At 31.4% G+C, this 27,124-nt stretch overlaps 2 protein-coding genes across 2 annotated transcripts in view; both read right to left on the minus strand.

Moving 5' to 3' along the window:
* Nucleotides 1-3,185: 3,185 nt before the first annotated feature.
* On the minus strand, nucleotides 3,186-6,354 carry LOC143053632 (toll-like receptor 4). Its single transcript, XM_076226421.1, has one exon. It carries the CDS (start codon nucleotides 6,341-6,343, stop codon nucleotides 3,794-3,796), a length of 2,550 nt encoding a protein of 849 aa, XP_076082536.1. The 5' UTR covers nucleotides 6,344-6,354; the 3' UTR covers nucleotides 3,186-3,793.
* An 8,517-nt stretch (nucleotides 6,355-14,871) lies between these two features.
* LOC143053633 (angiopoietin-2-like) overlaps nucleotides 14,872-27,124 on the minus strand; it is a 30,535-nt gene continuing 18,282 nt past the window's right edge. The window contains exon 12 of the mRNA XM_076226422.1: nucleotides 14,872-15,284. Coding sequence (XP_076082537.1) covers nucleotides 15,019-15,284 — 266 coding nt within the window. The 3' untranslated portion in view covers nucleotides 14,872-15,018. The remainder of the gene's footprint in view (nucleotides 15,285-27,124) is intronic.

Here is a 27,124-nt window from a genome sequence, read left to right on the forward strand (position 1 = left end):
GCTGGTAAAGTTTATGTTGAAAATATTGACCCCTCAACTTTTAATTAGGATGTATATCATTGTTCTGAACCCAACTATGTATGGTTGCTAGGTACTTGACAAACATCTATAATACTAAAATTACGTAGATTAGAGAGGTAAAAAATGTATGTTAATCAAGCATATCTTGTTGAGTTTGTTTAAAATCCGTGTTGTTTGTTTTGATTTTATTTAACGACATTGAAGTTGTTGTAATCTTCCTAATTGGAGTTACGATAAAGAACAAAAGTCTAAAGTTTAATTGGTTTGTAATCATCATACTCGGAATCTGGATGTAACACAGTTATATAGTCATATTCGTATGTGTGAAAATTTGCCAAATAATTGCCCAATTTAGACTTTGTTATAGTTAATGCCTCGGTCACACCTTAACGAATAGCTCGAACGGATGCCTAACGGATAACTTTTTTTTTCAATCCGTTCATGTCCGTTAGATATCCGTTCTTGTCCGTTAGACGTCCCTCCATATCCGTTGCATGTCCGTTTAGCGTACGTTTGATCCGTCGACGTCCGATCTGTCCGGTGGAAAATTTTTAGCATTTTCGAAACTTTGAACGGACGTCCAACGGATGAAATGTCCGTTGAACGTCCGGTAGGCGTCCGTTTTTTTACGGTACTCGTCCGTTTCGTTTCCGTGTTGAATCCGTTACGTGTCCGTTATACATCCGTTGTAGGTCTGGCAGATAAATTCATCAATGGACTTCTAACGGACGTCTAACGGGTTAAACGGACGCTAAACGAATATGAAACGGACTTCTACCGGACGTATAACGGATAAAACGGATGATGAACGGACCGTCAGAAATGGATTTCTAAAAGTTCATGAATTCTTACCATTCATAATCGATCTTAGAGTAAAGGCACGTCTTCACCTTCAAGCAGCTCGTATTCAGGCCAGACATTGCCCTTTTTTGGCATTTTGAAGAACAAACCAAAAGCAGTTACACAGAAATATTTTGAATATTTATGCGGTTAACATGTATTAATTTTGTCGCATTTAATTTTCCCGTATATCTTTTTCATCCGTTTTATCCGGTTCGCTTCCGTTAGGTGTCCTTTTTATGCGGTACTCGTCCGTTGGATGTTCGTTCGACATCCGTTCTGTCTGGTACGTTTCCGTTTCTCGTACGTTGCATATCCGGTGTGTGTTCGTTATGTATTCGTTATGTGTCCGTTTTATTTAGTCAGTACAATAAAGGACTCCAAACGGATAACAGTTTTGTCAACTGACAACTTTTATTTTCATCCGTTAGTGCTATCCGGTAAGGTGTGACCGAGGCTTTACAATCTAATTTAAAACGACGCAATCGACGTTAATCGACTGATACTATTTGTAACAAGCAATTACCTTCTTGTCTCTGTATTCAATACTGTCTTATCGTCCTAGTCGGTACTCCTTTTTTGTCATTCATTTATTAGTAAAATTGCAAAAAGATGATTTCCGAGGAAAATTCAAAACGGAAAGTTCTTGATCAAATTGCAAAACCAAAAGCTCAAACACATCAAACGAATAGATAACAACTGTCAGATTCCTAAATAGGTACAGAACTTTTATAATGTAGAAAATAATGAATTAAACCTGATGTTGTAGCTATCTAAACTTCTAACTTTTATTATTGTCGCATCACTAAATCTGTTTTCAATGTTACCCGTTTGTTGTTATTAACTGATAGTTATCTAATACATACATTGGCTAATCATAAACAAATACAGATTGTTACCGAAGCCAAAAACAATGAACATATGCAACATGCGGACTTGATAAGATCATTATTATTTTGTATGTTCTTACCTTTAACATACTTTATTATTGATTCACCACAATCAGATAACATAGGAAAAGCCGTCGTGACTAACATTACATTGTTTTATCGTACGAGAAAAAAAAAAAAAAAAAAAACTATGAAAAAACATTAAAAACTTTGATTTATTTCCGCAATCATAACATGCATAAATTATAATTGATTCCGTGTTTTGCATGTTAAATTTATAAACTACACCAATCAGATCATTCAGGTCAGCCTAAGTAAAGAAGAGTGAGAGATTAATAATGTGTATCATGTTTCAAAAATTCAAATAGGGAACATATATTACAATTTATTGTTTTATAACTATGGAAAGAACTACTGTATATAATTGGAATATTGAAATTTTCCAAATGTTCGTTATAACTCTTACCGTGATGGCTATATATCAAACACTAAAGATAAGTTGTCATTTCATATTAAAATATGTTTTTTTTCTTTCCGCTATCATGCTGCTAGAGAGATACAGATACTTGCACGCAATAATTGGGATCGCAATTAAGCAAAAATCACCAGGGCAAAAACATCCATGTATACATAAAAACAATAACTTTTATTTTTTTTTTAAATTAATCTTTGCGTACATTTAAGTTGTAATTTTAAAGAACATTGCTAAATTATATTCTTAATTATATTAATATATTTGCTGGATGACTTTAAACACATTAAATGGCCATACCATGACGGAGAAATTTCAACTATAACTTGTAGCAAAAACAGTTTTCTATTTACATAATTGTTTTAGACCGTCCAGTGACGTGTGATTGCCTGTTTCCATGTAATATAAACTCTGATGGGTAGTTGGCTCATTGGCATTCAAACCGTAACTCATGTTTGCATTGGATACGCATTCACAGCTGATTTGATGCGACGTCATCGACAGCGTCTTGTGAACACCTATTGTTGTATAACGTCAGAGATCGGTTATTTCACATGTGAAATTATCGGTTTTTATTCCACTGCGAAATAACGTTAATTCATTGCCAGCATCTCGTATGGGCTGACTTTGCATTGTATTTATTCATGCAATGTTTTAACTACTTAACGGACATTTCATCTATTACGATTCAGTTACATAAGTATAAAAATAGGTTTAATCCATTATTTATACTCAAGGAAATGCATGTACCAAGTTAGGAATAATTGTAGACAATTACTATTTATATATAGCTCAGTTATTTTTGTGTGGCGAAGATACTGCATATTGCATTTTAATGTCTGTGTTGACGGCAAACGTATGGCGGATTTTATTTACAAATATATTATAAACAATAGAAATTCAGTCAATAATGTAACGTACGAACAATAAGATTACCCATAGTATTCTAGACTATGAAAAAGCGAATTCTAAGCACCAATTTTTAGAGGGATCAAGATATTTCAGATGACTTAAGGTTTTGAAAGCCCCATTAAAAATGAGATTTATTCGGAATTTACCAATATCTAAATTTTCAACAAATTTACAAACGTCCGAGGTGTCAGTATTTTTATTGTACAACGGCCAGAGTACTACGACCAATCCAGTGTCGTAAGATTTCTCAAAGTGTTATACTCTGGGCCAAATTATGTCTTCCCTTTAACTTAATCCATTTTTAAAATTGAAGATTCGAAAGAGATAAAATGAATCCAAATTGGTGAATAGAGTTATTTTTTATATCAAGATACAGCAATGATACTAACGGTTTTATAACTGTATTTGATGTAAACACTGTTGAACTAATATTGCTATTGCTGATAATTAATGCCTCAAGTGTTTGAAGGCTTACAAACTATTCCGATTATTTGCTTCAGATTCTGCTTTCAAAATTACAGTTACTATGCAAATCAGAATGTCTTGTATTAGCTTTTTACAAATATGTATAGAAACCAATGTTAAGAAATAGGCGATATGTTATTAAACTAAAGCGCAAGTCGTGAAACAACCATTTCTTTACCAGTGAATTATCCATCTACATTGATAATGTGTCTTTTACCTTCTCCCAAAATACGACATCACCATATTCGTCGTTCGGGTATTCTATGTATGATTTCGACTGGACAATTTCTAAAATGTTCAAAGAAAGATCTTTAGATGGCAATTGTTCTATGAAGACAATAAAAATAATGTTCTCACTACTTCGGGAATAGATGCTTTCCATTTTTGCCATATTAAATTCAAACAGGCACCAGTCAGACGAGAGAAAGTTTTGCGACATTATCACGACTGTTTTGCGACTATTGTGAATAGCTGAAGTTATATTAGAAGCAATATCGTTTCCTGGTATGAAATCCCGTTTATGAACGCAACAACTAATATTTCCATCCTCTTCGACGCGTTTAAGAAATTTGCTGTGTACAAACGTGTCGTCCTCGTCTGCATAGGAAATAAACACGTCATACATAAAATCATTGTCCACTTGCAGAGGTTTTATATAACCTTGATGTTTACTTTTTACAATATAATATAAATAACGAATTTTCCATCTGTAGCGATAAAGAAGTCCTGCACTTAATATCATTACAAAGATGACCATCCAAGATAGCACTGCGACAACGGTTGTCATATAAGATGAACATTTCTTCCTCAGCATGTCGTAACCTGCCTTTGAGTTATTGAGATACATTTTCATTGAATAACATTCTTGTTGATGCATATTTAGATGAGCGTTTGTAGTTGACAGCCATTCAATAAATGCAATTGAGTCGCAGGTACATGTGATAGGGTTTCCTGACATATCAATTGTCAAATGAGGCATGTTTTTGGTCAAATGATCAATTTGGTTAGTAAATGAAACGTCTAAGTGAGAAATTCTATTGTCAGAAAAATTTATGAAAGAAAGATTTGCCATATGCTTTATTTCAAAGTTAACATTTTCAAGCATGTTCCCACTCAAATTTAACGTTCGTAAATATTTTTGAGATTTAAATAATGAAATCGGCAAATTGCTGATTCTATTATAAGCTAAATCGAGAGTTTGTAAAATTCTTAACGACGAAAAAGTATCTCCTGTGTGGTCATTGGGCAGTACAAATCCTAGCAAGTTATTGCCAACGAATAAAGAAGTCAAATTTGGCGCTCCATTGAAAAATGTTTTAGAAACATTAGAGCAAAAATTATTCGATAAATCTAGATATTTCAAATTATGAAGATTATGAAATGGTCCTTGCCAATCGTAAAGAGCATTAAAAGAGGCATCGATATATTCCAATGAATTATTTGATAAACCTATTTCTGGTAATTTATATCTCATATCGCATCGCCTGTAATGAAATATTCTCAACTTATACGGAATACGTAATGATATCAATACATCATCAGAAGGTGTCTGGAAATAGTCATTTTTGTTAATGTCATTGATATTGTGTCTAAAAAAGAATGAATCTTTGTCGCACAATGAATTATCCAAGGAAATGTTATCACAATCCTCGTCTTTATCCAAATAATTGTGCGAAATTCCCATATAGGATACATTTAGTTCTTGAACATTTGACAATACAGATAATTGTAGGATATATTTACCATATGTGAATTGATTGTCCCCAGCTGATATCTTTTCCAGTGTTTTCGGAAGCATATTTAATGTACCGTTTTCTAATAGTTGCAAGCGATTACTATCTATATATATTTCAGTTATCGTTGTGTTGCGAAGATGTTGCAAATGGCATTTTAATATTTCTGTATTTACGGCAAACGTTTGGCGTATTTTATTTATACGTAAAATCTTTATTGACGTTGAAAATAGGTCATATGTCATATTTACAAAAGATCTTAATCCCAAGCATCGGTTATCAGAGAGATCAAGATATGTAAGATTACTTAATGTTTTGAAAGTCCCATTAAAAATCAGATTTATTTGGCATTTACTTATATCTAAGTGATCAACATTCGGCAAATTTTCAAACGTCCGGGGTGTCAAAATTTTCATTTTACAATGGCCAGAATATCCAGACAAATCTAGTCTCGTTAGATTTCTCAAAGTGTTATACTCTGGGCCAAAATATGTCTCCCCTTCAGCATAATCCATTTTTAGAGTTTGAAGATTAGAAAGAGATAAAATGAATGCAATTTGATGAATAGGGTTATTTTTTATATCAAGATACCGCAATGATACTAACGGTTTAAAAACTGTCTTTGATGTAAACACTGTTGAACTAATATTGTTATTGCTGATTATTAATGCCTCAAGCTTTTGAAGGCCTACAAATGCCTCAGAATCCATTACGTTAATTTTGTTTGCAGACAAGTCTAAATAAAGAAGTATAGAATTGTACTGAAATGCATCTTTTCGAACGTTTTCAATTTCATTATTTGTGAAAGATATATTTTCTATATTATTTGGAATAACAGGAATAGTTGTTATATTTTTCCTAACACAAGTAGCATTCAAGAAATTTGTCTTTGTATTCATACATATGCAACGGCTATCAAATTTACAGGCATCACTACCGGTAGTCCTTTCATCAGCATCTGCTATACCAATTACAACTACCATGAAAAACAGAATGTCCAGTGTAGACATTTCTATTGAAATATATTGACTGTAATAAAAGAAAAAAATAATTTCTATATATTAAGTGAACTCATCATTTCTAAAATTTCAAATGAGTAAAATAACATGTTATAAAATACGTGTGTTCAAATGTAATGTCGCCTAAACAAGAATATTCATAACAACAAAAGTTGACAGAAGGGATAAATTCATTCTTAAATGGTTAAAAAACTTGAGTGGTAATCAAATGAGTAACCTGACCCGTCATACGTCTTTATGTACGAAGTCCAGGATCAGAATTAAAAATGACAACAACTTTGTTAAAAAGTACAAACTTTAAGCCAATGATTGATTCTTTATAAAGTTAATTTTGGGCATTAGTCTAACGATACAATACTATGTTATATATCTAACAAAAAATCTTAAAAAATTCACAAAAATCCCACTGCTACTCACCTTCGTATTTATATTACCTACATAATTTGAGGTGTTATCGATGATAAGTTATTTTGCAATTAGTATACAAGTACAGTTCATATTTGATAAAAAGTAAACAATCAAAATACAGAACACCGATTAATATTCAAAACGATAAGTTCCTAATCAAGTGATATAATCATAGCTCAAACACATCACATGACTATATATACAAACGTGTGTTAATCAAGCATATCGTGATTAGGTTGTTTAAAATCAGCTTGGTTAGTCTGTCTAAGTTTAGTTTCATGACTTCGAAGTTGTTAATTTTCTAATTTGACAATAGTTTATGTTTCATTAGTTTGGAATCAAAACACAAGAGATGGAGATGAAACACAATTCTGTAGTCATGTTGTACGCGCAGAGAATTTTACAAATAATTGCTTTTAGTATTTGTAATAGTTACCAATCTAATCATAAACGTTTCAATATAACCAGAGTTAAACTGTTCGATATGAATTTCCAGTTTTAAATGTAGATTCTATTTCGAAGCATCAATTTACATACTGTGTTCATTTTCTAGTCTACCCTCCCAATTGTCTTATAAAATGATTTAAAAGGTAATGAAACGAAATGCGTTTTTAATGTTACCAGTTAGTCTTTAATAACTTATCGTCTTGATATCATGCATTGGCTAAACATAAAAAGATATAGCCTTCTACTGAAGCATACACTACGGTACAATAAACATATGCAACATGCGGACTAAATATGTTAAAAATAATGTTGTGTATTATTACCTTGTACAATGTTGTAGATACAGCAATCAAATAGTAGATTAAAGGACTTTGTGAGTAAATTAACATTGTTTTATCGTACGGTAAAAGAAACCGAAAACAAATATGACACATTGGAAATTTTGTTTTATTTCCGCAGTTATAACATGTAAAACTATGATTGATGTCTTAATGTGTTTATAAGATAAAAAAAAGATTATACAGGTCAGGTAGTGAATAGTATTTCGATGTTTTAAAAGTGCAGAAAAGAAAACAGTATAATGCTAATATTGATATTTTTCCAATGTATTTATAAAGTTTTATACGTATCAATAACGTGTTCACATTGACATACATTTGATGTTGGTTAGTGTACTTCACACGTGAACTAAACACAATTAGGCCGTGTTCACACTAAACGCCATGTACTGTAAATGTGTTTACAATTAGTTTAATGTAATGTACACTGGTTTCACATTACATTTGTTTACATCTATACACCTGTTTTAACTAACTGTACATGCTATTTGTTTAACCTTGCAAACTGCATGTCATTTCAATGCGCATTACATAAAATCGAATTCAAATTTCTCAGATCATTTTTCTAGCAGTTATGCAAGCCTTACTTATGACTCGCAGTCCTTTAACCCAGATTAAAGTGGAAGTCAAACCATATGTCCCAATTCAAATGCATGGATCGTCCAAGAAATGGAGGGTTCCAACCCCCCTCTCAAGATACCGGATCCACTGATTATGCAATTGGGCGGGGGGTTTTTATAGTGTATTTTTGACAGTTGTAATATCTGTCCTGCCTTTTTATTTTTCACTCTATTCAGTCCTTCCTTTATTTAACTTGTCATCCTGCCTTTTTGTTTTGGCAAAGTGTTTCGTCCTGCCTTTTCTTACTCAAGACCCCTGTCCTGCCTATTTTTTTTAATAATTTAGTCTAACGAGTGAATCGTTAATTGAGTAACGACCATTGGCAAATATTTCGGCGTACGTCCATTCGATTCAAGAAGATTGATTCATATGTTTGGCAATGATGCTTTCAGTCTTAAAAATGGGTGAATAAAGCTACCTTATGTTGTGTTTAACAAATAATTATCAAAAGTACCAGGATTATAACTTAGTACGCCAGACGCGCTTTTCGTCTCATAAGACTCATCAGTGACGCTCATATAAAAATATTTATAAAGCCAAACAAGTACAAAGTTGAAGAGCATTGAGGATCCAAAATTCCAAAAAGTTGTGCGAAATACGGCTAAGGTAATCTATGCCTGGGATAAGAAAATCCTTATTTTTTTCGAAATGTTCAAGGTTTTGTAAACAGGAAATTTATAAAAATGACCACATTATTGATATTCATGTCAACACTTAATCGCTTAAGTGTTGACTACTGGGCAGGTGATACCAACAAAGCAATATATCGATTTTAGACAAATAAATTATATATATGCGGTAAAGAACTTTATGAATAATTGATATAAACCAAGTATTTAAGCAAGGTGAACACATGTGTATAGATGTGAACAAGTTAAATGTGAAACCTGTGTATATTACATTAAACTAACTGTTGAAAAAAAATTGAGAATGGAAATTGGGAAAGTGTCAAAGAGACAACAACCCCCCCCCTTTAAAATCAAATCATATCTCCATAATATACGAAGGAAAGAGATGTTTAGAATATTACAACAACGAAGAATTACTGAATTTCTCTCCTTTTTCGTTTATTTCTATGTGAATTTGACCGAATCTGAGATACTAACCAAACATTAAATTTACCACACACTCTTTTTAATAATGCAGTTTAACGAGTTAATCGTTATTTGAGTAACGACCATTGGCAAATATTTCTGCGTACGTCCATTCGATTCAAGAAGATTGATTCATATGTTTGGCAATGATGCTTTCAGTCTTAAAAATGGGTGAATAAAGCTACCTTATGTTGTGTTTAACAAATAATTATCAAAAGTACCAGGATTATAATTTAGTACGCCAGACGCGCTTTTCGTCTGATAAGACTCATCAGTGACGCTCATATATAAATATTTATAAAGCAAAACAAGTACAAAGTTGAAGAGCATTGAGGATCCAAAATTCCAAAAAGTTGTGCGAAATACGGCTAAGGTAATCTATGCCTGGGATAAAAAAATCCTTATTTCTTTTCGAAATGTTCAAGGTTTTGTAAACAGGAAATTTATAAAAATGACCACATTATTGATATTCATGTCAACATTTAATCGCTTAAGTGTTGACTACTGGGCTGGTGATACCAACAAAGCAATATATCGATTTTAGACAAATAAATTATATATATGCGGTAAAGAACTTTATGAATAATTGATATAAACCAAGTATTTAAGCAAGGTGAATACATGTGTATAGATGTGAACAATTTAAATGTGAAACCTGTGTATAGATGTGAACAATTTAAATGTGAAACCTGTGTATATTACATTAAACTAACTGTTGAAAAAAAAATTGAGAATGGAAATTGGGAATGTGTCAAAGAGACAACAACCCGACCATAGAACAAACACCAGCAGGAGGTCACCAATAGGTCTTCAACTAAGCGAGAAACTTCCGCATCCGAAGGCGTCATACACAAAAATAAACATGTTTACTGTACATGGCGTTTGGTTTGAAAACGACCTCTGACTCTTTTCTACTTTTTTATAGCAAATTGCCTTTATGTCTTTACACGCAATAACCGTGATCTCAAAAATAAGCGAGAGAAAAAAAAACCGACATCAGCGCAATTATCATGTTTACCTTTAAGGACAATAACTTCCTTTTTGATAAATCGATTCGTATTGTTAATATTACACGTAATTTTGAAGAACACTATGGCATTTTGATCTGGTTTCTATTAATTCCTTTAACTAATACAGAGAATTTGAGATGTTTGACGACCATTGACTTAGCTAAGGATGATTTATCTTGTATGGAGATTTTAATTTCGCATTAGTGATTAGTACAAATAATATACAAAATAATATTGAAGCACGTTAAAAGATTTTTTTAAAATATTTTCAACTAGAACCTGAATTCCAAATAGCTTTATATAATTGTTTGAGACGCCCAGTTATATGTATTTGTCTATATCCACGTCATCTCAACTCTGATGGATAGTTGCATCATTGGCAATCAAACCATACCTCCTTTTTACCTTTTTATTAAGAGTTAAAATAGTATTGGAAACCAAAAAATAATTTATCAGCAACTCGTATGAGCTAAGTATACATTTTAATTTTTTGCAATTGCTTTCCTACTAAATAGATCATTGATCTGTGTTAATTCATTTTAACATGAAGGTCTCTTGTATATCTGAGATAATCATGATATGAAAGGGTGGTTCAATATTTTCACGTTTGATAATGAACTCATAGATACCAGGATAAATAAATGTACGCACGACACCAAATCCAAATCAATCCAGGCATATTTAAATAAAAACAATAAACGTTTCATTATGCATGTAATGGGCTTGTCCAAAAGACAATAAATATCGACAAGACAAACAAAAGTACACAAAGTACAACATAGAAACCTTAAATCAGCAACAAAAACCAATTAAAAAATGAAGTGTAATCGTAGTTGATTCGGAAGCATGTTGAATGGATATATCGCATCCAATTTACAAAACAGGATACTACTTAAACATTTGAACGATGTATCAGCTTCATGTCTTGACTTATAACTGCAACAAGACAGTCCTGTGGTAAAGAACCAAAATAGCTGTTTCGAAACATATGAGTATTTAGACCATGGGTTAATTGCTGTGGATTATTAACGTCATCATAAATCATTGTGTCTATTTGCAATATCCATAATCACGAAATGTTTGTTTGTGTTGATTGTGGATTCACCCAGGTATACATACTACTCTTTCTTATAAGGCTGACTTCATGCAAAAACATCTTAGGAAGAAAGAAAAGAAGTTAGCATTATCATTTATCTTTGCATTCACTATATGATATTATCTCACTAAATAAATCAAAATTTGGTGACTATGTCGAACGAAACTATCGAATAGAACTAGAGATAAACGATACAAAAGATACAGCTAAGTCTCCCTCAAATCTTTAATAACATCTTATTATTGACAATCAGGGTCATATGAAACAAAACTTTACGATAAATGAGATGATTTCAGCTTCCTAATTGTGAATTTTCCATTTCTATGTAGCTATAATTCAGCATCACCTGAATACGAAATATTATAACCAAGTTGATACGAAATTCCCGGGCTTGCATTTCTTATAATGATTTTCTTGCTAGAGGGTTGCTGCTCACAAGGAAGCTATTGAACTATTCCTTCGCTAATTTTACGGACACCATTACGAGTTTGTTGACTGTTACGGAGTACCCGTTTCACAGATGATGTCAGATATGTCACGAATATGACCTACCAAATTATATTATTTTCCGGAATTGTTATAAAATTAGCTACACTGCGGACTCAAAATCATGATCTGAGTACCCTTCCGGAGCATCTGAGCCATCCAGTGTTTGGTCGGGCTCGTCTTACTAAGTCTTTACTTTTATATGTTGTGTCTTGTGTACTATTGTTTGTCTGTTTGTCTTTTTCTCGTTTTTAACCATGGCGTTAACAGTTTATTTTCGATGTTTGAGATTGACTGTCCCTGTTACCTTTCGTCTCTTTTTTTTCAAAATGGAATGCTTACCTATCTGATGAAGGTTAATCCAGAAAAGCGCTTTTGACGCATTAAATTTATCAAATGATGTTTTCATTTAACAATGTTCGGGAGTTTGATTTTCTTTTAAAAGAATTCGATGGCGGAAACTATAAAAGTCAAATGAGTCTTTTTTCATTACTGATTATTTTTTTAGTTTAATAACCTCATTGGTTGATACTGACTCATTTAAATTATATAAAATAAGTACTTAAACGATAATCCATCCTCCATGTTACCCGTTTGCATTAAAGAAATCAACCGCATGAGAGACATACATGAGCTAAACATTAAAAGAAATAACATTATAGTGAAAACATTGAAAGAGGGACGAAAGATACCAAAGGGACAGTTATGAAACATGGTATACATACAACATGCGGACTAAACTACGTGTTTCTCGTTTCTCATGTTTTTGTATATAGATTAGACACTTGCTTTTCTCGTTGGAATGGTTTACACTTGTCATTTTGAGGCCTTTTATTGCTTGTTGTTCGATGTGAGCCAAGGCTCCGTGTTGAAGGCCGTACCTTGATCTATAATGGTTTACTTTTATAAATTGTTATTTGGATGGAGAGTTGTCCCAATGGCTCTCTTACATATAACAAGTTCAAAATAATTTTGTATGTTCAATTATACATACCTTATTATTTAAGTACAACAATCAGATCTAGACAATATAGGAAAATACATGGTGTGTAATATTACATTGTTTAATCGTACAGAAATTGAAACCAATAACAACTATGAAACATTGGGTATTTTATTTAAGTTCCCCCACCATAACTTATCATTGATTTATGACGTTGCATGCATACTCTTTGAAGGAGAACGATAATATCATACTTGTCAGCTAATGTAAAGAAGCATGAGCTATTAATATTCTATTGTTTTATTGATAAGACTGTTGATACGGAAAAAGAAACCGTACAATGCAAAACATCGATTTCTTCGCAACCTAGGTAAAAACTTCTTGCTTTTGGGTTATAATTCACACAATTCAACGTATAACAGATATATACCATTGTCAAAAATCTTCCATAAACATAAATTTAATAACGAAACAAAGCAACCACTGCCGCGATTCCTATGAACAGATAAGTGAACATGTGGTAATTAAGTTATAGATATTTCATAAATCTTACCATAGCGTTTTGTTTTATTGAAATCTCCAGCAATTACCTCACGAGACGTAGTCGAGTGAGGTTGCTGAGGGGTTTCAAGAAAATCTATGGTATTATTTACGAAACACCGCAAAATTATTCAAAAAATATGAAATATCTGTTTAAACCTATTGCATCTTTCGCTGTTAAAAATTATGAATTTCAGATATTCTTGTTTGTGTACTTTTTGAAATTATTTTGATAAGAATCTGTAGATTACCCTAATCGGACTTTACACTTAAACCTTCACCTACATTTTACAAGCCTTTAGGGTAAATTTACATCGGACTCTACCATGAAAATTATATATGTGCTCCGGACATTATGAGTATTTTGACCATACACGTATGGTCATGCACATATAGGTATAAACTCATATGATCCGACCGTACCAATATGGTCGGGATAATTAGCACGTTTTCTTTAAATACTGTTAAACTGTTCATAAGGTGCGACCCTTCTAGAAACCATGTTAGTAAAAAAAAAAGCCATTTTATTATGTTTTGAAGTTAAAAAAGATTAACTAAATAAAAATTAAAAGTTTCCTACAGGTAATTTTACTCAATATTTGTAAGTGAGTGCAATAAGAAGATGTCAAAATCAAATGCACATATTGTTAACAAAAATTATGTATCTTTTCCAGTAGTTGACAGGGCGTCTGGTGATTTACCAAGTTTATTGTGTAAAGTAGAGGACATGACCGGCAAAGACCATGATTTATTTAATTTGTTTTGTGAATAAGTTGTACTGCAGTCATGTTACGACACTAGAGAGCTAGAGCTTTCCAAAAACATCGTAGACAACTCGGAATGGCCCGTGATTTCGATATCACTGCACGCAGCTGCATAAAAGGCTAGATAGTTTCCTTGCAAGCAAAAGGTTGCGTGCACAAAACAAGACATGCAATGCAGAAAAACTTTAGTACTGCGTGTTGAATTTCCTACGATCAACTGACTGTGGTATCTATATTTAATGTTTATTTAGAATTTGAATTATAAAATGAATACATTTTTTTTTATGTAATCATCAATGTATTTTAAGTTTACTGTGTTATTGAATCGTTCCAATGCATATTGGAAAATTACCTAATATATGGTCTTAATAATCATATGGTCGGGCCCGTTAAAACCAATCGAGTATATACTCATATGGTCTAACTATGCGCGTATGGTCGGACCTTATGCGTATGTTCTGACCATATGAGTAGTATACGCATATGGTCATGCTTATACGCTTATAGTACAAATACTTATATGGTCCGGAACATATTTAGCTCAAGCTTACATATATAAAATATTTAGAAGAGTATATAACTACCAGACATGATGTCCAGAAATGAACATATTTCAATAATCTAGTGAACAATCGGGGTTTCGATGTAGATAAATATAATTTGACGAAAAGTGAAGTGCCTGTACACAATATGACAGTTTTTTTACCATTTGATTGACTTGTGCAAGCTTTTTTCGTTTAATAAAGGACTTTCATTTTTTTGTTGTTCGATATTTCTTTTTATTTTACTATTCACTAAAAAAAAGAATGCAAAAGAAACACATTTTTTTAAATTCATATATTCTTAAATGTTTGCTTCTTTTCATATTTTGTCTGTGTAATTTAAACTGTTGTGGGATTATGTTTATATTGTCATCATATTAATTTTCATTGGCTCTTTTAATCATCATTGTAGATTTCCTGAGAGAGTAATATTCTTGTGGCCAATCCTTCCAGTACATGGCTGAGCTGTTTTTTACAGTGCCAGCAAGATAGGGTCCATTTAAATTTGCAAATGAACAATATGTATCATGGTAATACCACCATCCTCCATGATCACGCTTGGCACAGCTGACGTTCGCAAAATTCTCATTATCTTGATCTTTTGTACTGAATCTTTCATACATCACATTTCTCATTTGATCAGCTGGAAAAAAAAACATTTTCAATAAATGTTGACTGACAATAGAATCAATTTAAATATACAAATAATAGATAATTATTAAAAAGAAGAAGAACCGAACACAGAATAAGGAAAGAAAAAAAAACCCAGATCATTGAAACACTTCAAGCTATAAAAGGACAACACAAACAAAAAGTAGCAGTGTGTAGTATTCTCAATCCTGCTTTATGGAGTAATCAATACAATTATTGAAATCATGATTCGCACTGTAGTGAAAATGAAATTATAGTTATTTTATTTAGATTAGTGCATTTTAATTTTGAATTGAGACAATTCTATGATGCAAAGTTGTTCAATCAACTTAAAAGAGGGGACATAAATCTATCCATTGTAATATGTTATTGATACCTTAAACATGTTAAGCATAATCTTATAAAACACGAGTTAGATTTAGGAAATAAAGGGTCATACAGTTATTATTACACTGTATATGTTTACATTAACCTTATTTTTTTTCCTATATTTTATTGATATAATGTGTTTCTCTGTAAACTGTATTTTGTTTTAAAGATTAACGTAGCTATCTATCTATGAACACTAGTACTTTTTCAATCATCAGTTGACACAACAAACTACTAGACACCTTTAATGTTTTATTCATTTCAACATGATCAACGTCTTATGTTAATAATGCAAAATTCTACAAAAAAGACGTAAGCCTTTTTCTCTTTTGTTCAAACGTTTGCAAAGACAATAACGGAAAACAACCATAAAGCAAGCAAGCATCTAAATAAATTCCGAAACAAATATTTTTGATATAGTTCCTGATACTTACTAAACAACTTGCAATAATTAGATGCATTTAAAATCAATAAAAGTGATCAACGACTGAACACACATATCATATTGCAATATAACATATCATATATCATATTGAGTTCATAATTACTTTAAATATCAACACAACAATGCTAATATGCGTACATAAAGTTTAGTTCTTCTCTCGTCGGAATTCTAACTCCAGCTATTTGGAAATCCTGCACTGTATCCAGCGCTCTAGACCATTTGGACAACTACATAACTATCGAATACTAAACTCTGTATTTTACAAGTAACATATGTTTAACTCAAACATATTTACAACTGGTATAGACATATACACCCTATTTTCTGAGGAGTTTATTTGCAATACATTCAAACTGTTCCTTTGATAAGGTTGATAATTATGTTGATGTCAGCCCTAACTCTTAATCTTACAAATCATGAGTTCAAATGTTTGGTTAAGAAATCAGAGGTATCTTATTTATGGTATAAGTTATTAAAATCTCTTTCTGTGTGACTTTAAGAGTTTTCTTTTATTGACACAATGATACTGTTGTTCAATTTGGTGAATTTACATTTCTACGCAATACCTTCATTTCAAACTGGTCACTATTGTAATGCATTTACAAATAATTTAATTCCACTGTATGTTAAGTTTACCAGTTTAATCAGTTTTTGATTGGTTGTGACCATTTCATGTGACATCGAACAGAACATCATATTCCCTTCTGAGTATCATATTCCCCTCTAAGTATCATATTCCCCTCTGGAATGTCGGGGCAACATCGTACGACGTTGCGCGCGGTTAATGTACTTAAAGTTCCGAACATCTCTTTTTTAATAGCGATAGCAAAAATCATTATCGTGTTCTAATTCATTTAAGACGACAAAGCAAAAAGACTAAATGTAAATAACTAAGTTTTGATCCGTACTATGTATCTATGTGTTATTCGGGTTTAGTTATAAAAACAACTGGATTAGAATAAAATGTATGCAAACTAATATTTTATGTCCAGATAGTAAGCAGTGGAAAAAAATACATTTCCCTAGACTTGGGGAGATATAAAGATTTGTTTACCCAAGAAAAATCATATTTCCTTCGGGCAAGCCCTCGTGAAATATGACTTTTCTTGGGTGAACAAATCTTCATATCTCCCTCAGGCACTGGAAATAAATGTATAGTATTGATCAGCATCTATATACATTGAGACTGAAATTCCTTAACTTGTATATCATACAATAAATCATAATCATTACAGTTGCTTAGGTCAGTACAATACAATCAAAATTGCAAAATTGCAAAGAGATATTGAAATACTATTGATTTACTAAAAGGTTTGTAAAAAAATATGCCAAAATCAATTTCATATAATGCAAAACTATTTGCAAATGCAAAAAATATGTCTCACTTTTTTGTAGTTTATTTTAGGAACCTAAATGCCTAACTTATTTATGATTATTGAACAGCGGGGTACTATTGTTGTCTTTATCGTACTGCATCAATTGTAACTGTTCAACATTATATAAGGCAGATTTACCTATTTCAAGTCCAGTAAATATCATAAATCTTTAACTTGCCTTATCATGCAATAACGCTGCAAATATTGAGGATTTAATAGTTCGGGAAATCACAATATGTTTGTTACTGAAATATAGTTATGTGTTTTCAATTAATCAAATGTAATATCATCGTTGATATCTAAAGTAGTAGGTCCGGTAAGACCCCTTTTTGGCCCCAAAATATAGCAGTTTTACAAAATTGTTAAAATGTAAACTTTTATTTATTAAATGAACAGTAGAATGCTTCTGTTACATAAATATGGGCTGTTTTTGACAATACAATGCACATATATCGGGTACAAGCACCTTTAAGTCATGCTAAATCACTGAAATCTTCACAATTCTAGCATTTTAGTTAAATTTTAGACGGTTTTCGTGTAAAACGAAAGTGGCCCCATTCGTGTTCATTCTTAATATTAAAATGTAAGTTGTATTTTATGATAATACATAACATATATAAAGGTTGAGGGTGAACACGTATGCGGCCACTTTCATTTTTGACAAAAACCATCTGAAAAGTGGCATTTTTTTGGCATATTTGGTAGATTTTTCATATTTGAGCTTGAATCGGATCGTTTTTAATGACAAAATCAGTTAAAATCTTTCACATAAACTAATTGAATCAAATAATAGACACTTAAGTGTTTAAAAAGTGGTCAAAATCTTTCGTCAGATGAAACTGAAATTTGAAATTTGAGGCCAAAATCGGTCCTTACCGGACCTACTCCTTTTTCGAAAGAGGGCAGTCTGTCATTTTTTTGTAGGTGGTCAATTGATATGATTGGTCAATGTATCACGTATACAATGACAAACTACTTAAACAACAAAAATATACTTCAAAAAGATTAACGTGCATCGACTTTTCACAAACAAAAATAGAAAACGCGACCTTCTTAATTTGACTCGGAGGTAAACGTAAAAGTAAACATCTTGAAATGTTTTAAAGAAAACAAATGTTCCACTCATATGATGCAAATGATGGACGGAATGTTATTTAAACTTGATTCAACAGGTATTTGTGTATACCTACATAATATCTAAACTTGATTCACCAGGTATTTGTTTATACCTACATATCTTATACAGTTTCACGAAGAAAAAAAAGGTTCATATATGAGTTATAATTTAAAAAATCGGCCCAACAAAAAAGCAGTACATCATCATGAAAGATGCTTATGTGTGTCAATTTACATATTTCAATTGTTGAAAAAGTGCTTTGGAATATTGAACTTCACAGATCCCAAAACATGAGTCTATCTTGAAGGACATTCAATAATTGTGTGAATTTTAAATATTAAAGTAAACAGGAAACAAAGTAATAAATTATAATAAGACACTAATACGAAAAATGAAATAAATTTTTAAGTTGTTGTATATAATTTAATTTGATAACACAATCTTGATTGCCAATATTGAAGATTGTTCAATAATCAATGCGAAGTGCCGAATTGTCTGTATTCAATTAATACACTTATACTTTACTAGGAGGAAAAGCAAAATTAATTAATATGAAGCCCTTTGAAAGGCTTGTTTTCCTTACATAATGGTATTCATTTCTATAAATATTAGTTGTTTTTGTTCTGAGAATGTACTTTTCGTAAGTTACCAAGTTTTGTGATTTTCTTGAAAAGTTTTATCCAAATTAAGATGTTCAAGGAATTAAAACAGCCAGTGTTTACTCAAAATACCTTAAAGTAGGATCGGGACAACAGAGAACATTGACCAAAGCCAGATTTGGCAAAGTGATTGTTTTACTTCTTGGTTCCTAATTCACTTCAAATTATTTTGTTTGCCCTCACACTATTTGTATTGCCAATGTCGAGTCCCATATCGACGAAATATGCATATGTTGTATCAATTATAAGCCTGGTACGAATAATGAGTATTGAACCCCCTTTTCAAAATTGCATAATATAATTGCCATCACTCTTCAAATTCGTCACAATATATATCAACTGTATATTTCGAAAGTTTAAATTGCCAACCAAGTTTATATTGAACAAGAAGACATTACAAGATTGATGCAATGATTTTGTCTACACGTAAATTTTTTTTTTCTTGTGCATTTGAATTGTATTCCAAAAATTGATCGCTCTGAAGATCATAAAAAACATTTTCTTAAAATAAAGTATGTCAATAAAGGTTTTGATTTTGTAAATATTGCCGGTATATTTAACGACCATTCTGTTAAAGAACAAATTCCTGGATATATATATATAGTTATTTATAATTTTGCTCTTGCTAGTTATTTAGTTTTATTCGAAACTGCTATAATGTGCTTAATGCTGTGGTTGCTGTATGCTTTACTTTATTTAATCAAATGCAGACTGACACAAATGAGTTGAAGTTAGAATATGTAAAGTACAGACCACTTTTAAAGTGATGTTTATTTCAAATTAAGAATGAGACACTTGTTTAAAGTTATCTTTCCTTGTTTGTGTTGATGGTACATGTACATTATAATGAAATGACCTTACTGTAGTAAGCTTTGCACAATCTTTGCTGAAACTAACTCATTAATATGATAAGCATACACACACTCAGGATGTGCAGTCTGTGCAGTCTGTGTTCGATTGTTAGATAGTTTTGTTAGTTTTTAAGATATATTGATCATACATTATTTTGATTTACACTGTGATACAAAAGTATGGCTACATATATATATAGTGATACTACATTTGAAGTCAGTCAGAGTTCTTATTTTTTTGAAATCGTCTCTCAACTACGCACTGTTCTTTTAAACAAGAACTATTAACATTTAGATAAATCTTATATATTTACAGCTACATCTCATAAAGAATATTGATCTTTAATTGTACAAATGTATCAGAGATATAATGAGTATAAAACATCTCTGCCTTGTAAATAGACATAGGATCATATAAATCTGTATATTCGGCATGGGAGTTTTAATACATAGATACAAAGGAAAAACATAGAAATTCCAATATCTACATGTAGTCAATTGAACAACTCTGACAGTCTTGAAATATTGTACATAATAGACTTATTTCGATTATATATAGTTCATTTAACTAATACTGTTTTCAAAAAGAATGAACGCGTTAGACAGACAACATCTTATGATAAAAATATTGACAAATCTGACTGGATCAGATTTGAAGGCAGAGCAATGGACATTTGTATACTTGTGCTTCTTGTGTGATCTTTTCTTTTTTGCCATAACCACATATAATGGAAAAGTGTCTTTGTGTGTTGGAAAGAATAACAGTAAGGAAATTAAAAGTAATATAAAATTATAGGAATGAAATAATCTTTCAAAATATGTACATAACATGAACTATACAGATATTCACTGTTGGTTTGCTCAAATTAAATTTCCATCTGAATCCAATGTATTTAATAAAATTTCTTCTGAGTTATCTCCCTTAGACCATTTAGAGTGAATATCCTATACAACAACAGTGAATGTCTCAGAGTGCAGATTTAGTATTTGATTTTAATGTTGGACTCTGTCTTGCTATTGTATTTTATGCTGTCATATATATGTATTTATTGTAAATTACAAATATGTCTTAAGGTTTCACAGATCTGGAAAAACTATACAGTTTTAAAGGAAAAGAATTTTAAAAGTCCCTTGATTTCACAAATTTCATGGTATATTCATGTATACTCACTCATCATTAGAGTTATAAATATTGATAAAGATAAATGCATGCATGAAGGGTGATATTCTTAAAATAATTTCTTTTAATTGTCAAGGTCTTTATACAAAGGAGAAACGGAGAGATGTTTTGAACTATTTAAAGTCAAAGAATTTTAATATATACTGTCTTCAGGACACACATTTTACAGAACAAGATGAATTAAACATTAAAAATCAGTGGAAGGGAGAATGCCTTTTCAATTCATTTACATCCAATCAGAGAGGTGTGGCCATCTTTTTTAATGAAAACTTTGATCTTCAAATTCACAAAGTTAAAAAAGATGAGGGGGGAAATCTTCTTGGATTGGACATTACAATTGAAGAACAAAGAATTACCTTCGTAAATATTTATGGGCCAAATGTAGACACTCCTTGCTTTTATCAAAAGGTGGCAGACATTATTGAGGAATTTGATAACCAATCTTGTATTCTTTGTGGTGATTTTAACCTCATTCAAAGTTTTAATCTTGACACCCATAATTATGTTAATATCAACAACCCAAAGTCTAGAGAAAAAGTATTACAGCTAATGGAAGACTTTAATCTAGTTGATCCATTTAGAGAATTATACCCCAATTTGAAAAGATTTACTTGGAGGAAAAAAAAAACCTTTAAACAATCTCGTTTAGATTTTTTTCTGATTTCTGATAATATTTTTCACTTTGTTAGCGATGTTAAAATTGATAATAGTTACAGGTCTGATCATTCACCTGCTGTGGTCTTTTCTTTCAAGATTAATGAATTTATAAAAGGCAGAGGCCTTTGGAAGTTTAATAATTCCCTTCTTCATGATTCTGACTATGTTAAAGAGATAAAAAACCTCATAAGTATAGTAAAAGAACAATATGCTGTCAAGATATATAGAGATGAAAATTTACAAAATATTGACAACTCTGAAATTGAATTTACTGTTGATGACCAGTTATTTTTAGAAACTTTACTCACAGAAATACGTGGTAAAACTATTTCATATGCCTCTTATAAAAAAAAGGCGGGTATAAAAATTGAAAATGAAATTATTTCAAAATTAAAACAATTAGAAGAAAATGCTCTAACAGTAGAAAATCTGGAAGAGATTGATCAGAAAAAAGCAGAACTTAAAATCTATAGACAAAAGAAGGTTCAGGGACAATATGTTAGGTCAAGAAGTCAGTGGATTGAAGAAGGAGAAAAACCTACCAATTTTTTTTTAAATCTAGAGACTAGAAATTATATAAATAAGACTATTCAAAAACTTACTTTAGAAAATGGTGTTATAGTGGAAGAATAAAAAGAAATCTTAAATCAGACAAAGGTGTTTTATGAAAAACTTTATAGAAAACAAGATTGTTTGAAAAAGGTTGATTTAACACGGGACTTTTGTTATGACGAGATACCGAAGCTTAGCGAGGATGAAAAGCAGTTATTGGAGGGAAATATTATTTTTTCTGAATTAACTGCAGCATTAAAGAGGATGACAAATAACAAGAGTCCGGGGTCTGATGGTTTCACTGCAGAATTTTTCAAATTTTTTTGGATTGATATTGGTAAATTTGTCCTTAGATCTATAAATTTTGGATATGGGAAGGGCCAAATGTCTGTCACCCAGAGGCAGGGAGTGATTACATGTATTCCAAAAGATGGTAAACCAAAACAATTTCTTAAAAATTGGAGACCTATTACTCTTCTAAATTCTACATATAAATTGGCATCAAGCTGTATAGCAGAGAGAATAAAATCTGTTTTGTCAAAATTAATAAGTTCGGATCAAACTGGTTTTGTTCCAGGTAGATATATAGGCGAAAATTGTCGTTTAATATATGATATTTTACATTTTACTGAAGAAAATAATATTCCAGGAATTCTCTTGCTGATTGATTTTGAGAAGGCATTCGATTCCATATCGTTGTCATTTCTTTATGATACATTAAGATATTTTAATTTTGGTGAATCCGTTATATCCTGGGTTAAAACCTTCTATAACAATATAACAGCTGCGGTGACACAAAACTGTTGTCTGTCAGAATTCTTCACTATAGAGAGAGGCTGTAGACAGGGAGATCCTTTATCCCCTTATATTTTCTTGCTATGTGCAGAAATATTAGGCATTTTGGTAAGAAATAGTAGGGAGATAAAGGGTATTACTATAGATGATACAGAATTTGTACTTTCTCAATATGCGGATGATACATCATTGATATTAGATGGCTCGCCAGAATCGCTCGATGCATCTCTTCGCGTTCTCCTATTGTATGCTGAAATTTCGGGACTTAAGATTAATATAGAAAAAACAAGTGTTATTTGGATAGGTAGCAAAAAACATAGCCAGGATCAAATTTGTGTAAAGTGGGGGTTGAAATGGGGCTCCAGTACATTTAAGTTGCTTGGAATTACGTTTTCAGTCGACCTAGCTAGAATGATTAATTTAAATTATAGGCCAGTTTTAGATAATATAGACAACACTTTGAAAAAATGGTCAAAACAGTATCTCACCCCCTTTGGAAAGATTACCATTTTAAAAACTTTGGTCATAGCTAAATTAAATCATCTGTTTCTATCTATCCCTAGTCCAGATGAGAATATGTTACGTAATTTAACAAATAAAACGTATGCTTTTATCTGGGATAATAAACCAGATAAGGTCAAGCGAGATCTTTTATGTCAAGATTATTATAAGGGTGGTTTAAAAATGCTTAATTTAAAAGCATTTATACAGGGACTAAAACTTACATGGGTAAGACGTCTCTATAATTCGAACTCAAAGTGGGTGAGATTAGTCTCTATTGTGGAGTAAATAACTTTTATTGAAATAAGTTATATTGGGCCTATTAAAAGGTCAACAAATAAATTTTGGCAAGAGGTTTTTGATGCTTGGAAAACCCTTAATCAAATTAGAAAACCTAGATGTATTGATGAAATGTTATCGTATTCTTTATGGGAGGTAGAAAACTTTAAAATTGGTGGTTCAAGAGTCTACTATAAAAACTGGGCAAATCTGGGAATTTGGACAGTACAAGATTTGTTAGATGACCAGGGCAAAGTTATGTCATTTCAAAATTTCCAACAATTATATCAATTTAGGCCAAATATTTTACATTATTATGGAATAGCGCACTCGCTTAATGAGTGGTTAAACACGATTAATATTGAAATAAAGGAGAAAAAAATTCATGCAATACTACCTTTTAACATAAGTATCTTTTTTGAATCAAAAAAGGTTCAAGGGAAATGTACAAAGTATTGAATGAAAAATATGTTACATTTGCTGCAAAGGAAAAATGGGAGAACCATCTAAATATGACTGGTATTAACTGGAAAAAAATACACACTTCGTGTACAAAATATAGTAAAAGCACTAAGTTTTGCTGGTTCCAATATAGAACTATCCATAGAATTTTGGGAACTAATTCACTACTTTACAAGATGAAAATAAATAACTGCAACATGTGTACATTTTGTAAAGAAGGACCAGAGACCATAGAACATTTATTTTGGAGCTGTCCGATGGTTGCCAGTCTCTGGCATGCACTTAACATCTGGATTTTTGAAATGACAAATATTGAACTGCCTTTGAATATTATGATTATTTTATTTGGTATCTACGAAAATGTTAAATTGAATTTTGTTAAAAATAAGATTATTCTACTTTCAAAATACTACATTTACAGAACAAAACTACAAGAAGTTTTGCCAAATCTAAATGCTTTAAAAAACTATTTAAAGGAACACTTAAACTTAGAAAAGTACATTTCATTTAAAAACCTCTCTGTAGAGGAATATAACAAATACTGGAGTCCCTGGGCCCCTATTATAGAATAAATAATAAATGTTAAAATTTGATTGAAACACCACTTATGTATATTGCAAGAACACATAAGATTTCAATGTTATAAGATATTTATTTATTTTCAACCTATTATTGCAAAATCATATATGTTCAATTGTTGTTTTATTATTTAATACTTCCTTTGTATGAAAATGTCATTCTGTATACCTTTGTTCATACATGTTGTGCTAATCTATTTGTTACAATAAAGAAAATTCATTATAAAAAAAAAATTCCTGGATATTTTGACAATACTGAGCTCCCTCTTATTTGTTATATTTACAAGAAATCTACCAGGAAATTTGTCTTAAATTATAACCAATTGTGTAAAGATGCTAATATCAGTGAAAATACACCTATTTCATGTAATTGTAGTAATTCCGCATACATTTATGGACCCATTTCCCATGTTATAACAGGAGATCTTAACATCGTTCAGGACCGAGAGTTAAAATCATTCCTCAGTAAAGGACCTAAATATCGTCCCCGTCAGTTATTAATTGGAATGAGTGTCGTAATATCATCCACGACTTACTCCGTACTTACTATTTGAAATGGATAAAACGGGAAAAAGCTGACAAAAAATCTTTGGACTCTTTCTTTAATTCAGTAATGAACATAGTTGATATACGTATTCAACATTTTAAAGAACATTTTATTATTAACAATAACCACAATAAACCTATTTCTCGTATCAAACTTTAACTAAAAGAACTAGCCAAGGAATGTGTTTTTGTCCCGGTCGATAAAGCTGCTAATAATATTATTATTGTTTGACGTAAAGTTTACATTGAGGTTCTGAAAAAAGAAATTACCAATTCACCAACATTCCAACTGACTCCATTTTCAGAAATCGACATCGGTAACAAACATAAACTTTTAGCTACCGCTTTACAAGCAGAACCGAATACAATGAAAGTCCCTACTATGTATTGGCTTCCGAAGCTACACAATACACCTTACAAATATAGATTTATTTCGTCTTCAAGCCATTGTTCCACTACTAAATTGTCTATTCATCTTACCAGTACATTTGGTACAATCAAAAACCTGATAATAAATTGTTCAAATAAGGCCTTCGAAAATACTGGCATTAATTACTTTTGGAGTGTCAAGAACTCGTTGGAAGTACTTGATAAATTGTATGCTTATATTGGTGATTTTGAATCTGTTCAAAGTTTTGATTTTTCTACCCTGTATACCACATTGCCTCACATTCTCATTAAGAAAAAATCCACCCACCTAATTAAATGGGCATTTAAAAAGTCAGAATGTGAATATATATGTTCAAACTCTTTTAGGTCATTTTTTAGTAGCAATAAACAAAAAAACTATGTCAATTGGACATGCTTTGATACCATACATGCCCTTGCATTTTTACTAGATAATATTTTTGTTCGCTTTGGAGATTCCGTATATCGTCAGGTTATTGGAATTCCAATGGGGACTAACTGTGCACCACTTATTGCGGACCTGTTTTTGTATTGCTATGAGTTACAATTTATGACAAAAATCAGCAAAGACCCATCGGAACAACATCTCGTAAACAAATTTAATAATACTTTTAGATATTTGGATGACATTTTGGCTCTCAATAATGACGACTTCAGTATGTATACTAAAGAAATTTATCCTGTTGAACTTACTTTAAATAAAGCTAATTCTAACAATGACCCCTGCCCTTTCCTCGATCTTGATATCTATATCACTAACGGAAAGCTTAATACTAAGATTTATGATAAAAGAGATGATTTTTCATTTCCTATCGTTAATTATCCATTTTTAGATGGTGACGTTCCATTGTCACCATCTTACGGTGTTTATATATCTCAACTTGTACGATTCGCTCGTGTATGTAACAATGTTTTAGATTTTAACGAGAGAAATTTATGTATTACTGAAAAATTATTACACCAGGGTTTTCGATATCACAAACTAGTCAAAACATTTACTAAATGTTATCATCGGTATAAGGACATCCATCATTCGTAAATATAGCTCAACATGCAG

This window comes from Mytilus galloprovincialis, chromosome 12 (assembly GCF_965363235.1).
Source record: "Mytilus galloprovincialis chromosome 12, xbMytGall1.hap1.1, whole genome shotgun sequence".
NCBI lineage: Eukaryota > Metazoa > Mollusca > Bivalvia > Mytilida > Mytilidae > Mytilus > Mytilus galloprovincialis.